General features: G+C 45.7%; 3 protein-coding genes across 3 annotated transcripts in view; 1 reads left to right on the top strand and 2 right to left on the bottom strand.

Annotated features, from left to right (window-relative positions):
• T265_01814 (hypothetical protein) overlaps positions 1-325 on the bottom strand; it is a gene marked incomplete at both ends in the record, with an annotated part of 5823 nt that extends 5498 nt beyond the window's left edge. The window contains one exon of the mRNA XM_009165924.1: positions 71-325. Coding sequence (XP_009164188.1) covers positions 71-325 — 255 coding nt within the window. The remainder of the gene's footprint in view (positions 1-70) is intronic.
• The window catches only part of T265_01815 (hypothetical protein), a gene marked incomplete at both ends in the record, with an annotated part of 46144 nt that overhangs the window by 15112 nt on the left and 15547 nt on the right, over positions 1-15485 (top strand). The window contains 10 exons of the mRNA XM_009165925.1: positions 2943-3371; positions 5029-5142; positions 5593-5841; positions 5940-6326; positions 6421-6971; positions 9696-9747; positions 11364-11851; positions 12022-12185; positions 13429-13540; positions 13640-13889. Coding sequence (XP_009164189.1) covers positions 2943-3371; positions 5029-5142; positions 5593-5841; positions 5940-6326; positions 6421-6971; positions 9696-9747; positions 11364-11851; positions 12022-12185; positions 13429-13540; positions 13640-13889 — 2796 coding nt within the window. The remainder of the gene's footprint in view (positions 1-2942; positions 3372-5028; positions 5143-5592; positions 5842-5939; positions 6327-6420; positions 6972-9695; positions 9748-11363; positions 11852-12021; positions 12186-13428; positions 13541-13639; positions 13890-15485) is intronic.
• The window catches only part of T265_01813 (hypothetical protein), a gene marked incomplete at both ends in the record, with an annotated part of 2967 nt that continues 1921 nt past the window's right edge, over positions 14440-15485 (bottom strand). Inside the window, one exon of the mRNA XM_009165923.1 lies at positions 14440-14541. Within this exon, the coding sequence (XP_009164187.1) occupies positions 14440-14541 (102 nt within the window). The remainder of the gene's footprint in view (positions 14542-15485) is intronic.

Below are 15485 nucleotides of genomic sequence, written 5' to 3'. Positions count from 1 at the left end.
GTTCGTTTGGAGGTAGTCCTCCTAACACAGACGAGTAGTTCAAAACTGTCCCAGTTTCGGCTTCTCATACCCTGTGTTCTTCAGTTTTCCCTCGACCTTGTGTCATACAGTCTAAAAAGGCCAGCGTACCCGAGATTGGCTCCATCTCCATACTAAATTTGATGTATGGACTCAGTTCATTCAGATAGTTGTAAAACTTCCAATATACGTAAGCCGCTCCACAACTTCGAGTGTCTCTCTGTATTATAAGTGACGTGTTTAGTGACTGCATGTCAACGAGCATGACCTTACACTTTTTGGGTGCAAAGTGCATACCAAAGTTCATTCAGAGACACTGCCTTCTCCTCGGAGGCATGACCGATTTCATCTGGCTGTTCCAAATCGACGGAGTTGAGCACTGAAGTTTTGAAGACCTTCGCCGTTCGTCCCATTATTCGATTGATGACGAAATTGAATATGAAGTTATTTTTGGGATATTTCTTTGAGATTTAGGCTGTTCGGTCTGCTCTCCAATGCTTAAGTGTACCTGGTAGTGCTATGCCACAGGCAGACTCCCAGCACTATGAACAGAGTTGGCAATCTCGTCCAAGTATAAATTCACGTCTGATGGTGGAGCATTTGGAAGAGACCCTAGAAGACGATTCTAGTAATTTCGTCCGACATCCGGATCTACTAGTCCCTCAGTTGCCAGGCGATTTATCCGCACCTTACGCGGTCCTGGAAAACGAAGGGAGAAGCTACTTTAGACGAGTGTGTGATCGGAATCTACAAGTGTGTTCCAAACGACTGACAGACGGTTATTAGTCCGCGCCATCGGCAACTGATGGCGATGTAATCGAAGCGAGTTAGTTTGAAGACACCATGTGGTCATACAACTTCGACTATTTTTGAACAGCCTGTTGTCAGCACATAGCTGAAGCAATCGTAGCCGGAAACGAGTGGAGAGTGATGCCAACTACTGTGCTTGCATCTTGATTTCTTGTTTCTGGGATACAGCACACACCAATACCAAGCGAGTCCAGTGTGCGAGCAAGAGCAGCTTATTGTCCTGCTTGGTTCATAGTACGGACATTTGAGGCGGTCAGATAGATAGACTTAGCGTCGTGGCTTTAAGCTTGATTCTGAGATGCCTGGGGATGTCGGCGCTGGATGACGCGCAGATGTTACCGGCAAAGCCGATGCAGGACGGGTAGGGCCATCACCTCCAACTTCTGGGCCTACAAGGAGAGTCAATAAGGGGGTGGGGAGAGGGGGAAGAAAAGGCATGTAAATGAAAAATAAGGGAGGTGTCGGCAGTAGCCTCTTTTTGCTTAACTGCCCTGCATATAAATGCAGAGAGTAAGGCGACCCAGCCGATGACAGCACACGACGGCCGATGCGGCATGAGTTTATTCGTATATGTGCAATTCCTGGTTGTACGTGGGCTGGAATACTGCCAGGGCGCCAACACCTAGGCAGGAGGACAGTTATGGTCCTCAACGAAAGCATTTGGCCCAACGACCTGACCTTGAGGCAGCGGTGTTTTGCTGGAAATGCAAATACGTTACTATTTTCACGGAACAAGTCGCCACACATATTCCAAACCCCAACCCTGAGAACTAGGAGACTTTTCGTCAGACCTATTTGTCATTGACCAACCTGGTGTGAGAGACTTTGAGTATCGCGCGGACATCCCTCCTCCTAGTATAGCTAAATGGGTGGCCGAAGTACGCAAACTGTCATACCACTGTAGGGTTCCTCTCTTCGTGACGGAAGGCAAACAGATAAACCAGATTTTGACGAATTTGGCTGGGGTTGCCTGGATTGCTAGGCACTGTCATGGTTTTCGGCGGTCAGCATAAGCAAAAGCACCCTTCAGATAAGGAAACACGACCAGTCGCATTCGTTCAAAGAAATATTCCATCCAAGCAACGTTTTCGGATCCTAGATTTGATTCAGGCACATGTGGTTTTAGTCCTCACAAATTTGTTTCCCGATAATCTGGCTATCAGTGCAGGAAAATTCCAGAGAGTCCCTCAGACGATGCAACTGAAAACTGAACCCACAACGACCTCTGCGCGATGATATCACGCCCTCCGAAAATCTAGGTAACTGCGGATGCATTCAGTTTCACCGGTATCCTTTTGGTTTGTGCACATTTATCTCTCCGTTTCGTTTACTCCAAGATACAGGTGCGCGATTTGTAGGTGAGAAGAGGTTGTCAGATCTAACCATTCTGATCAACTACCAGGACAGTTTGGTGGGGCAGCTTGGCACCTAGTCGCCCGTAGAACATCAGTTAACGCTTATGCAGCTTGATGTACATAACACTGGTCCAGATACCCACGGCCTGGCTCAACGAAACGGTAATCATACATATCCACACATCGCTTGAAGCGCCATGTTGGTGCGTGTTCAGAATAGTGGCAATTAACTTATATTTCCGAATAATGTGGATTTTTTCTAGACACGAAGTGCAACATTCACCATATAGCAAGTCGCTGACCCGTTTTCCTTCCACTCCAACGACTACTTGCAGTTATGATGAGAGAAGAATTTCCCGTGATGATGACGCAAGGATTTAGTCGCCATTGAAGTGGGGTATACCATTTTGTTTTTAAATTCATAAGCTGTTGTATTGAAACTACCATATGCTGTGGATATCTTAAGCATCTGTCATTCAGACCACATCCAGTCGAGTTTACACCCATAATGTGGTTCACGGTTTGCTGCCATTATCGTCCTTCTATTAGGTTAAGCATGCCTAACTTGTTTTATCGAAGACCTATATGACACACAATCTCCGATCGTTTAGAGTAGTTTGAGGTTGTAAAAATTAAGAAAGTGGTTGCATTACATTGTCTGTGACTCACTGCAGGTTTGCAGTATACTCGATTGGTCATGTGGAATTCATGACGTATTACCCAAATATATACTCAAAACGTTTTTGCTGTTTTATGCAGGAGCCTGTCGCTCCTCAACCCGAGCCAGGCGGACCAGATGATGAACCCACAGTGGGAATATCGGATCAGACGGGTTCGCTTGCTGTCTCAAAAGCACAACCAACCACTCAGTCAAACCCACTTCCCACGGGGAACGGGACGATGGAGGTGATCGAGCCCAACTCCACCGAGGCTGTACCGACCCCTGTGGATAAAGAAAGCACGGCAGATGCTGCGCAAGGTGATACCAGCGTGGAGCAGTATATTCTCAGCGAACAAACTGCCATTGTGGATAACAAACCAACACAACTTGTCACTCTGATGGATGCTCAGGGCCAAGTTCTTGATCAAAAACATGGGGAAGCCGGCGAACAGGTCGTTTTAGAAATGCATGGACAGATGTTCTCGTATGAATTGCAAGGTCCATCCGAGAACGGCGAACCTATCACAGTGCGTTTCTAATGTCGCTGTATGATAATCATCATCATTTATGCGCATGATGTGTGTTCAGACTTACACCTTCACGCGAATTTCGCCGTGTGCAGAAAAAATAAGTTGTTGTGAAACTAAGCAGTCTTCATATAATTTTCTGCTTGACTTATCTTTTCATCCCTTTGTTTTTCTGTACTTAGCTCTGTTTCACTAAGTTATTATATCACGCTATCGCAGCGTATCGCTTGGAGGTTCAGGTCCGATTTTTAGCGATGAGGGGCTTTTTTTAGAATGCGTTGGGAGTTGTAACCAGCCGGAGGCAGTAAGTGGGTTAAGGTACCTTGGTCGATTGGTTCTTTGTGGGCTTGGACAAACTGACGGTGTCTTATCATCCATCATGGCTTATAGGAGCAGCACAGACATCATGGTTTGATGGTCCGGTTTTATAGACGCACCTTTAACTGTCCACTACTTGCTTCGCTCCTTGGGGTTACGAGCCTTTCTGTTTCCGGTGCATATCTCTTTATCACAGTTTTCAACACCTTCAGAACGTAACTGGAAAATTGAACTCAAGTAAAATCAGTACATAGTTTTCATTATACTCTCTCCGATCAGTATGGGGAGATGAGTTGTTGAACATCTGCAAAACTCCCCTTCGGTGGAATTACCCACTATATCTGACTGATGTAGCTGTCCCCCTCTGGATAAGAGGCCCATCAAGCGTGGTCTATTCTCAAGGGCGGTGATGGCGGGAGTTTAGTTCAGTATTCACTGAATTTATGGGTGAGTTGCAATCATGTGCCATATGCCATCATGATCGTGGAGGGAGGTCTGTGAACATTGGGATATGTGTACGAACATCGAAAGGAGTTTTTTAGAGCTAGAAAGTCCTGTAAAAGTGTACGCCTTTAGCCTCAGGCTGGAGATGGTTCAGTGAAAAAAGCGTGAATATTACCGATCGGACCGATCGGTTCGAACTCATTCTCCTCATCTCGACGACTGCTGTCTGGGATTGGGCAACCTGGCAGTATCTCAGCTCTCCTGCTTCCTTCAGATGGCATGCAGCTATGTGTTGCAACTGAACGACACTGGCTCAAATAAGCCATTAGCCAGTGGTTGCTAGAATAGTGCGCCTAACCCCACCCGGAGCCTACAACCCAATGTTCCAGTCATAGTGACCAGCCTAACCCAAGTTCTCAGAGACCAAGACATAAGTGCCTGAATTGTCATGTTGCCTGACACAGAAAAGACGTTTTGAACAGTATTAAGTTCTTGCCAGCATCTATTGGCCTTTCCAACTTTTCGGAGTGTTTATTGGCGTTCTTGATCAACCCTTGGTACGATCCGATAATGCGGTTTTCAGGGTCACTCCTTTGATGCTTTTGAGACCAACCGGCAATCAAAAGAACCGTTTGAGACAGAGTGCAACCTGAACCCGATTATCTTTCTTGTCGTTTGGGAGGTAACACGGTTTTCGGCAGCTTCTCTCCAGGTTAGGGCAACCTGGCAGGTTTTCATCTGAGATACCTTTTTGGAGCCAAGTTGGAGTTCTGTACTGAAATTACTGCAATTCCAACGGACTGCTTCTTTTTTCAGTGCTTCCCTTAAGTGGTGTGCTTCTCTTTCCATTATTACCTTCACATTTGCCTCTTTCTTTCATCCTGTTTGCACGTAGTCTACGTTGCTGGTGTCCTCAGGCGACGCGGATGCTGAAGCTTCGGAGGGCACAGCCACTCAGCTTTCAGAGAGGGACACTTCAAGCGCGACTGCTTCCGGCAATTGGGTTGAGGTACGTTGTCAGACATAAAAATGGCCTCTCGTTACTTGCCGCGATCGTTTTTTGGTCGACTGGATGAAAATTCGACATGTGCGCTCTCAGCAATTCCTGTGGGTTGTCTACAAAGGTTTAATCTCTGGCATACCTTTAGAAGTTAACAATCGATGGCCTTGAGGTGACTCGGTGGGTCAGAACCGTTGGTGGTAGTTCATGGTCCGTACCATTGTCTTTCTCCCACTGGAAATGGTGTCGTCATCAATAAGGATGCCACTGCATTCCAAAGGGCATTATCGTCTTCTGGATCGAATACACGACGGTGCTGTGAATCCTAGTATCACTATTGGTTCCCCGTCCCTACTGACAATGGTATATAGTTTGACTTTCAATATGGACCAAAGTAATCATTCCCAGTTTCACAGTTGAAATGTTGCCAAGTTCCTTCTTTTCATTTTCTTGATCTAGCAGCCTGCTACCTCTTCCGCAGCAGATGAAACGGGAGATGCTCCCCCCGTCGGTCAACAGTTTACATTGACTGAAGCGGTAGCCATGGTGGACGGCGAAGCGCTTCAGACGGTCATCCTTACGGATGAAAACGGAAATGTTTTGGACCAAAAGCAGGGTCGAACGGGTGAACATGTGATCATCGAAATGAGCGGCAATTCGTTGGAATATGTTTTTCTGGGTCCCACGGAGAACGGCGAACCTATCACCGTAAGTTCCCTGTTGGGCCTACGGATGCGACTGCGCGAAACCCCTTAATCTGCTGTTTGGTTAGCATCTTTCTGTCACCGTGTTCTTATCCATTTTAGACCACCCTGGTTGTTACGACGGACCCCGATGTTGCTGAACATACTGAGGCATCCGGTGCTGAGCTTAGCGAAGCCGTTACCACAGTGTCCAATTGGTGTCCTACCGGATTGCCATCAGAATTCTACTCTATTCTATGTCGGCAAGTTGAATCGATTGTGGCCACAAGAATACCCCAGACTGAGGACGGGACAGCTTTCTACCAACCGGAACCATATCATCGTAAACTCGGATCACTTCCAACTTATCACCAAATGACAAACCTGGCAGAGAACTATCAAATCGGTGCTACTCACGGCGAAACGTTGGAACGCTACGAAGAACTGCGCAATTTCGCGAGAATTTACCGCCCATCTGGTCCTCAATCCAGGGCCTTGACAAAATATGAGGTGAGTCCGGACGTGACGCTTGCTAAGCCGAGCTCCGCACATTATTTTCCCCCAACAAAACCTCACCAGTCGTCTGAAAATTCTATCCTTTCAGATTGCAATGAACGAAGCAGCTGCACAGCTTTGTCGTTACCAGCCAGGCTTACTATTTCACAAACGAGAATTGTTTCATTTGGCCAAGGAAACTGTGGAACATTCACAAACGATACTCAACTCTGAACGGCGATTAATTCACCAAGGTCAAGAAACTGCCACTCAGTTTCAGCATTTAGCACTACAAAGCCAAGCCCAGGTTGTAAAGTCTGTTCCACCTACTTCGGCAGTTCGTCCACAACCGCCACGAGCTCTCCAGTCTGCAACAACAACAGCAGCGGCACCTCCGCCGCCTCCTCAGCCTTCACCAGCGACGGCTGCTGTTGGTGGACGTGTGGCAAGCTCACAGTTGGCTTTGTTGGAATCCCGCGGACTGTCGGGTATCAAACCACAAACTGTGGGTATGAATTCCACTGGTATTCCTACGTTCTCCGCACCCGTTGCGGGTGATGCTTCCTTGGAACCAGGTACCACAGTTCCCCCTCAACCGATGACAGAGACAGCGATCACGGGCGCAGCTGGAAAGCCTCGCGCGCCTCTGGGTGATAACGGGTGAGTAAATTTTTCACTCCATTATGTGATTGTGGCGAGATGCCTCGGTTGTTAGAGCGCGAATTTACTGACCGGAATGTCCGTGGTTCGAACCCGACCTCTACATCTCGACTTTCCCTGTCTACGCTTGGGCAATCTGGCAGTATCTCAGCCCTCGTGCTTTCTTCTGGTGGTATGGCAGTTAGGCACCGAAAGGGTGCTACAGCTAAACGATCCATTATATGGTTTATCAGTCTCCTTCAATAACAGCATGTTACAAACTCTTTATACGGCTCATTCATAGTTATCCTTCGAAGTTTTCCTCACCATCAATGATGATCTCTCTGAGGAGCGAAATCTGATGCTTCTGGGCTTTTCTGAATTAATCGAACTGTGTACTCTGTACAGTTCTTGGTTAGCTAGCGACCCTTAGATTTTGGCTCTGGTCCTCCTTGTATGTATTAGACTAAAAGGTGGTTTTGTTGTGTGAAGGGCATAAAAGACTGTTACTGGTGCCTGATCTTCACGTTCCCCGTTAACCGTTTCGAAATCCATCCGGCGTCGAACTTAGCCCCGGTTGCAACGTAGACCTTATCTCATAGCCAGTCCATATCCACATCACTTGGCCTGCAGCAGAGAAGACTGAGGACCAGAGTAAGTAAGGGGGATCCGTATGGCTATTAGGCATTTTAGCATTTCAAACCAACCCGTAATTCATACGTGTACGAACAGTGAACGTTTGTGGCGCTATCTCACATGATTCACGCGAAAACGTATGATTCTCCAAAAAACAGCTCAGTCGTTTTGCTCGTTTGTGAGACTCCGGTATTTCTTTATGTTGGAAATAGTGGTTATGACTGAGTGCGTTAAGTGACGTAGAAATTGCCTGTCCGAACTGTATATAATCAAACTCCAAATAGTGTAGGTTAAATTACTTCGGTTGATTTTTTTTATATGTTTTTACTTCATAAAGAGTCCCGTGTACAGAAAGCACCTGTTTACAACTGCCACCCTCCCTTGATCACCCAAAGCTCGCTTGGGCTTGGTTTATTTCCAGAGAAAATTCCCACGATCAAGAACACAGATAGTGTAATTCGCACTAGAAAAGAGCGCTTAGTTATTCCGGACAGGAGACAGCACCCTGTGGCCCTCTTGTTCTAACTATTCATTTTCAACTGTACTCCTTGAAGTTATCGAATATTCCTTGTCGTATTCCACAATAAACAATCCTAGATTTCTTGAAGATTTGTGTGCATTCATATTGCACTGAGCGCGATTCATTCCTGAAGTCGAAGCAAGTCTTATGTATGATATGAATCGGAATGCGTGATTATCATACGGCGTAGCGCAAGTGTCCGTGCTCTAAAGTACCATTCTGTCTTACGCTGACAATCTCCAAGAGTTTCTACAGAAATATTTTCCTCGGCAACACCACTACGTCCTCTCCTTCATAATCGTGCTATTGGTCATCGAGCCAGTCGACCTAAAGAGTTGTTTCGGACAACCATTGAAAGCCAACATTAACCTCTTCGTCCCTTGTACTGATGCACTTACCTGCAAATCTTGCTACTGACTCAGTGAACACTCGGAACAAGGACGGGGGTTGTGTCCTACAGTTCACCTTACAGCATTGGGGGCTTGACTCGGTCTTGCACGTGGGGTTTGGTTAAAAAAAAGCGACGGTTTCTACGTGTTGGCCTAATGAAGCTAAAGGACTCTCAAGCTAGCAAAACTCAACATATGTTTGCTGCACTGGTGATGAGTTGGAACCTTCCATACGCATGCATGTACGCAGCTGAAGTGGGATCCAGTATGTGTAGCGNAGTCTTGTTTACAAATCCCTCGTCCGATTCTGGCGGTTCATTCACTCGGGTCGTTTGGTGACATCCCCTGATGAATGGCATAACTGGCTAGTTTTGAACGAAGTGACCAAATGTAGAGTAAATTAGAATGTTTTTAACATGAGAATGAACCTTTCGTTTACGTATTCAACTAAACGTGCTGCACAGATGCCACTGATGTTTCATTCAGAACAATTTTGGAGATGCTTAGCTAATTCCCTTGATGTGACTTGTGAGATCGTTGTCGAAGAGTTTTCAAATACTTTATAAGCAGTGTCATATTAAGGGATCGTGAAATGTGGGTTCTAGATAGACATAGCACGAACCAAAAGGTACGTCTAAGGGTGGAATCTAAGCAATGAACATAAGCCTACGGAATCGGTGCTGTAACAGATGAGCTACCGCGGATGTTTGTGCTTGAACTTCCTGCCCACATTTTGTGCAGCACAACGGCTCAATATACTACCCATCAAATTTTTCTTTTGTTTTGTGGAAGAAAATTGCGAACGTTCCTGCAAGCGTAGCTCACAGTAAATATTTATAGAGAACAATCGATTTCCCAGCTGAAGTTGGCCAGCCTCTGCACTGGGCTTGTTCAAATCTACAGAGGTGTGATATTGAATGTACACAGTTTACATTGGGAATCTGCATTGGAGAACGATTCAGGTGATCAAGCACTGAATGACGTTCTTCCATTTCATGTCTGTTTATTTGAGCAATTGTCATGTAAATCACTAGACTTAATTTTCTGAAGGAAGTTCATGAAATTTCGAGTTTAGAAACTACAATCGTGCCGAATGCGTTGGCTTCTGGTTTGGTGGTTCTTTTCTGTTCGCGTTTTTGACACTAAAATCTATGTGTGCTTTCATTGAGAGTACGACGAATCCGTTTTTCTCCTTTTAAGCATGAACTACTATCCATCAATGCCGCTCATGAAACGTGACACAATATGCAAGGTGAGTTTCACGCGCCAATCGTTGTTACCAAAAAAAACACGTTCCCCTTGGTACTTTACCTTCCCAGTGTTTTTGATTGCTATTTTACTCACACGTCCGTACAACACCAGTATAGTACGTGGTGCTCTTTCTCAGACTTTTGTATTCGTTCTTGAGAGTGTAACAGCCGTACGTCTAGTGGGACTATCGAGTATATCACAGGTACACTACTCCCTATGAACATTCCATTTCTGGAACCGTAACCGAGACTGGGGCAGTATAAACCAATTTTTCATCGTCTAACTAATCAGTTGGGATAGTTCATACTGAACAGTTGGCTTAGACAAGCCAGCTTTCGGAGTGAAAGCATCTAGTCGGGTTGCACATCGCACGTTCTATACCCATTTCACCTCAAAGGTACATCTGAATTCTTCCCACTGTTTAACAATTACATCCATTTAAACACAAAGTAATTCCGTATTATTCATTGCCCCCTTATTTTGTCAAAGTGTTTTTTATCGCTTAACCACGTTTCCACGAACGCTGGTCTTCTTGCCAGTAAGCAAACAAATAAATAAATTTAATAGGTTCCTTGAGGTGCTCTTATCAAGGAGTATCATCGGTGCTACTCAGTTCACAGCTGACGATAGAATCAGCACTGGAGGAGCGATTCGGTGTTTAAGAAGATCAGATGCGATAATGAAATCGTTCCGTTGGTTGATGGCTTAAAAGGTATTCGAATGCATGTTCCGCTGTACTAGTAGTAGATTTAAAAATCAATTACGCAAACATCATGTCATTTCCGCAAATATACGTGTTTCAGTACGATCCTTCTAGATGGGGTGCGAAGCAATTGGAATGTTTACAACTTCCGAGGCTCAGATTTGATTGAAGGGCAATCGAAGCATGAAACCACATGAATAGCGTCACCGTACTTTCATGCCCAGATTATCCATTCACTAGTACCGCTAAATTGTGTGAAAAAGTGGTCCGTTCGAACCGTAGATGTATGGAAAACGAAGATTCTCTAACGCTGCTATCCTGAACTCCTTTTAAAGCTTCGTCAAGGTATTTTGAGAAGCTTGTACACCCACTTCAGACGATGACGTTAACATCCTTCTGGGCACCTGTTACACAAAAATCGAAGTTGATGTTTTTAAACAGTCTATCTAGGTGTATAAATGGCTTGAATCCGAATCGGATTTACCGGTCAACGGTGGACGCCTGTGTATAACAGAGTCATAGTCTTCGCTGAGCCAAGTGTAGCGCCGTGTAAACTCAAGAGAATAAGGTTGTCGGATGAAAGTGAGGAGGTCTCTCGCTAGCCATGTTTCAACCTAAACACGTTGATATAACAATGGACAGTGGCACTGGTTATCTGGGCGGGTGCTGAAATATCAGTAGCTCGGGTGCGTTGACTTTTTGTAAACATGGTGACTGTTGATCTGTTAACCGATCTTGGTAAGTTGTTGGGAAACGTTTTGTCACCAATCGTGGGGACATCATCAGTGCGGGATGTTGATGTCGGTGAGAATACTTTCTGGATGTGTCTCAGCTGCGTGATCGGTTTACTTTGTGTTTGTAAATACATCCATGTGATGCTTTTCGAATCTCCCAATTTCTGTGTTGGACCGTAGCTCACTACGGCACAAGATGAAGCTATCCGAGCATCTGCTTTGGACCTCATCCTTGACCTTCCCCGCTACGATCTCAAATCGAGAATTGACTGCACGAATATTGAGTTGGCCTGTTGGGAACAAGCCAAACAGCTTGCCGCGCAAACAGATTTGCCGATTGACTCCACCACCAGCGAGAATGCGGCCGGACTACACGCCGCGATCAGTGCCTTACTAACCAATGAGAAACGGGTCAACTCCGTCCGTGACTCGGCTGCTCTGTATGGTCGTCCTCCGGGAGTGCCTCAAATCAACGCTGCTGGCCTATCTCGTTCGTCCGCGATATCGGCCCTAATTCCATACGAGGTGGCCTGTAACGAAGCAGCTGCCTATCTGACTGCCGCTGTACCTCAGCTTTTAACTCACCGACGTGAACTGTCCGAATTAGCGAAGAAGGTTGTACGTAATTCCGGCTGTTTGTTCACGAACAGTTCTGCAGTGGATAAGTTGTAAGTTGTTGTAAAACACAAACCATGTGGTGGCTCAATGTGCGATTTATTAACCTTGTGTGATTTTTGTCCTGGTCCTGGTTAGAAGTCTACCTTCAACCCTTGCGCATCGTCTGACCTTTGACCTTCCTCATATTGCCTCGTCATTTTGTTTGGCTGTTTCTTTTTAGAGCTGTTGGTGGTGGTGTCTATCGATTTTATTGTTCTGATCAGTTGCCGGAACTCGATTTGTCCGCTGCAGACCAGTTGCTGACCGATCCCCTTGATCGAAGCGATTCACCTGATTCAGGATGCTGCCTAAATGGTGGAGATGCAGAGCCAGAAAACGTAATTGGTGAGTTTCATTCTGGTTTCCGCAAATTTAATCAGTCATTCCACTATCTAAACATGTCTGTGATCAGTAATAGTCTAGTTTGCAGCTTTTTTTCACTGTGCTGCACGGACTCCATGTGAGTTCACATGAAACTTGGCGATCGTCACTTTTCTTGCTGGAGATTTTGAATTTTTCACAATTGGTGTAAGAGCATCTGTACGAATGTCCGGAGGCAGGCGTACCTCGTACCGTGGTCGAAGGAAAACCTAGTCATATACTGTGAATTATTGTCACTATTCCCAAGCTTCACTGCTCTTGAAACTCCACAGGCTCCTGTACGCAGAGTCATTTTGTTTCAGATACTGTCTGTTAAGTCCCAAGGTCTTCAGTACGCTAAATCATATAGTCTCTTCGTCACTGCGAGAAATTCGCCAATCAGATGCCTCAATTGATTTCACGATGCTGGTGCATCTTTTCTCTTAAACCCGGTCAAATATCACAAGAATGACGAGCAATCGATTGGACTTCTCCCTATGAGATGGTTCAGAGTTTAAGGTGCGAAATTACTAACCGTTATTCCCGTGGCTAGTACCCAGTCTCTGCATCTCGACTGCCCCTATCTGGGCTTGGTCAACCACACAGTATTTCAGCTCTTGTGCTTCTTTCAGGCAGCACGGCAGGTGCGTACCGGAAGACTTTCGCATCTGAATGATTACTTGTTTATATTAGTCGAGGAGCTGGTCAGCGTGGATCGAGGTGCGTTTACCCGCGTCTTTGATGAAGAACGGCGGTGTCCATAGGGTATACGTAAGCTTGGACATGTATCTCATTTTTATCATTGCTATGTATCAGGACACGCGGCAACTTGAAGCCAAGTGAAATCACCTGAATACAACCATCCCGACACATTAGACCCTGGTTAGTTCTGCAAAGCTATACCAGCCTCTTCGTTCCCGCTTTGATTGGCGATGATTCCATAGCGCATCGATGGTTGAACCCTAGTTTTGTGTGGAAAAATAGCTCCATTCGTGCTTAGTCTTCGATGACTTAGAGTTGGCTTGTTTGAGTAATACCCGAGATTTTCGGTGTACACGCTAATGTAGATTCCGAACTGAAATGTGGCAGTTTTGTTGCGAACTAAATGAACAATCACCAATGAACACTTGTACAAAACAATCAAAGTTCGTTTGGAAACTCGCTTCTCCTAGGAAGCATACTTCCAGAGTGTGAAACCTTTGATGTCACCCTCCTTTCCCCTTCCTAGCAAGCTTTCAGACTTTGGCACTGTCCTGTGAAGAATGCAACAACGTTATTGATGATGTAACCATCTACACCTCGACCGGAACAGACTCCTTGAAGAAGGTTCGAATCTTGAAGTGAGTTTCGTTTTGTGCTCCCCACGGCCTTGTTTAATGGGGCAGAACATCGTCACCTGTTTTCTCTAAAAATCTCATTTGCGTTTTTTCCCCCATTAGTCTCAGTGACTGTGGCTTCACCGGCATGATCCCGATGCATCTTAACCAATGTCCGAATATGATTGAACTAAATCTCTCGGGCAACGCGCTGTCCGCATTCCCTCGATGCCTGCATCTCCCAAAACTGAAGCGGTTGAATCTACGTAACAATCCTCGTTTGCAAAATCCAAATCCATCCACGGGATTGGTCGAACCACCTTTGGTAGAGCAGTTCCCCAGGCTCGTGTCGGTCGAGTTGGATCCGCCTTTGGTCAAGGCAAGTGATGTGCGGTTGTCTTTACGAATCATTCTAGTGTCTCTGAATCGGCATTCTTGCGGAGTATTAGTTGCTTCGATGTCTTCATCGGTGGGTGACCTGTCTGTCTAGCCTGGCAATAAGAAACCACGTAGCTCGCAATTTCCATGGTTCTTTTCAGTAACTCACTGTATCGGTGAGCCATCCTTTTGCTTCGTTGGATAAAAGATTTTACGATGGGCTTAGAATCTCATGAATCAGCCATGGATGACTGTGAGGTCTTTGTATGGCAGAGGCGTTAACTTTTTTGTAGACCTTCCTGTTGAAGTCTCCATATTTAACCCCACGTATTGAACCCATTTTATTTCCAACGTGGCTTAATTTTTTCAAAGGCGACTGACTTCCTTGGAGTCCGTTGCGGATCTGAGATCTGGCGGTCAGCAGTTGCTTTGTAGTTTCTCATGTTAATCGGAACAGTTTACCATCCTAATAGCCGCAGACCCCTCGCTAGGTTTCATTTTTTGGCAACCCTTCGTGTATGTACCAACTGGCCAAGTCGGGACTGCTACTCATCCTTCCCATCAATGTGGTCGTTGTTCTCCGTCTTGAGGAACTGCGCATCGGCTGACTTTTTCACGTTTTGCATACTCCGAGATAATCCGCAATTCTGGAGAACAGGATGTAGTTTAGGCTCCAAGTAACAAACAGGTATGCGAGCCTGGGTTCACAACAATCATGTTGGAACCTGTATACACTACCTATACTCGTCAAAGCAGCATTCATACCTAGGTACAGCTGATAACTGGTCAAATAAACAAATCCTGGCGTGAGTTGGCTACTCAAAGAAACTGGATTTACCTGAAGCGTGACCAGTGATCGCCCGGTTGTCCATCTTCACAATTTATCAACATATAACATCGCATCAGCGCATGATCAACCTGAACTCATTCACCCACCACTTGGCTTCGCAATCTCTTTTGGGATACGTTTCTTGGCGCCATAAGTTTGCGTTTAATATCCCACGTGCGGTTCAACGAGGTCTTTTGAGTTCTTACGGAGCGTTCGACTGCAAGCCTGGGGAAATTGAGATGATGCCCCTCCCGCCCAAAAAATGCATGTGCCAAACAAGCTATACGTCATGTTATATCGGACAGCAAGAGTACCAACCTTTCAGTTATCCGGTTGCGTTAACTATGGTCGTACCAATGCAGACAAACGAGAGGAATTAAAGTTCCCTACAACGCAATCACAATGTTCCGTAAAGCAGTACCAAGCCTTTGCGACGTTCTTTGGACCTGTTCTATGAATGCGATTGTTTAGGACCAAAAGTATGTCACGAATGTTACCCGGACACGACGCCCAAAAGCCCACAGACTGTGTGTATCACCTCCGTTCTTTTTTTCCATAGGGCCTTGGGGCTTTTTCCTTCAATTTTTTCCACTGTTGTTGCCACGACAGGGAGTGAAGTTCTCAATCAGCGCTTGTCCGATCTGTTTGCTTGCATTTGGGAAAAGGAGTCTATCCCAGACAAGTGGGTAGAATCGGTGATAGTGCCCGTTTTCAATAAAGGGGCGCGTAGTGAGTGTGGTAACCACAGGGGGATCAGCTTGA

This window comes from Opisthorchis viverrini (genome assembly GCF_000715545.1).
Source record: "Opisthorchis viverrini unplaced genomic scaffold opera_v5_20, whole genome shotgun sequence".
Taxonomy (NCBI): Eukaryota; Metazoa; Platyhelminthes; class Trematoda; order Opisthorchiida; family Opisthorchiidae; genus Opisthorchis; species Opisthorchis viverrini.
Note: the sequence above shows the minus strand (reverse complement) of the source record. Positions and strands in the feature narration are given on the sequence as shown.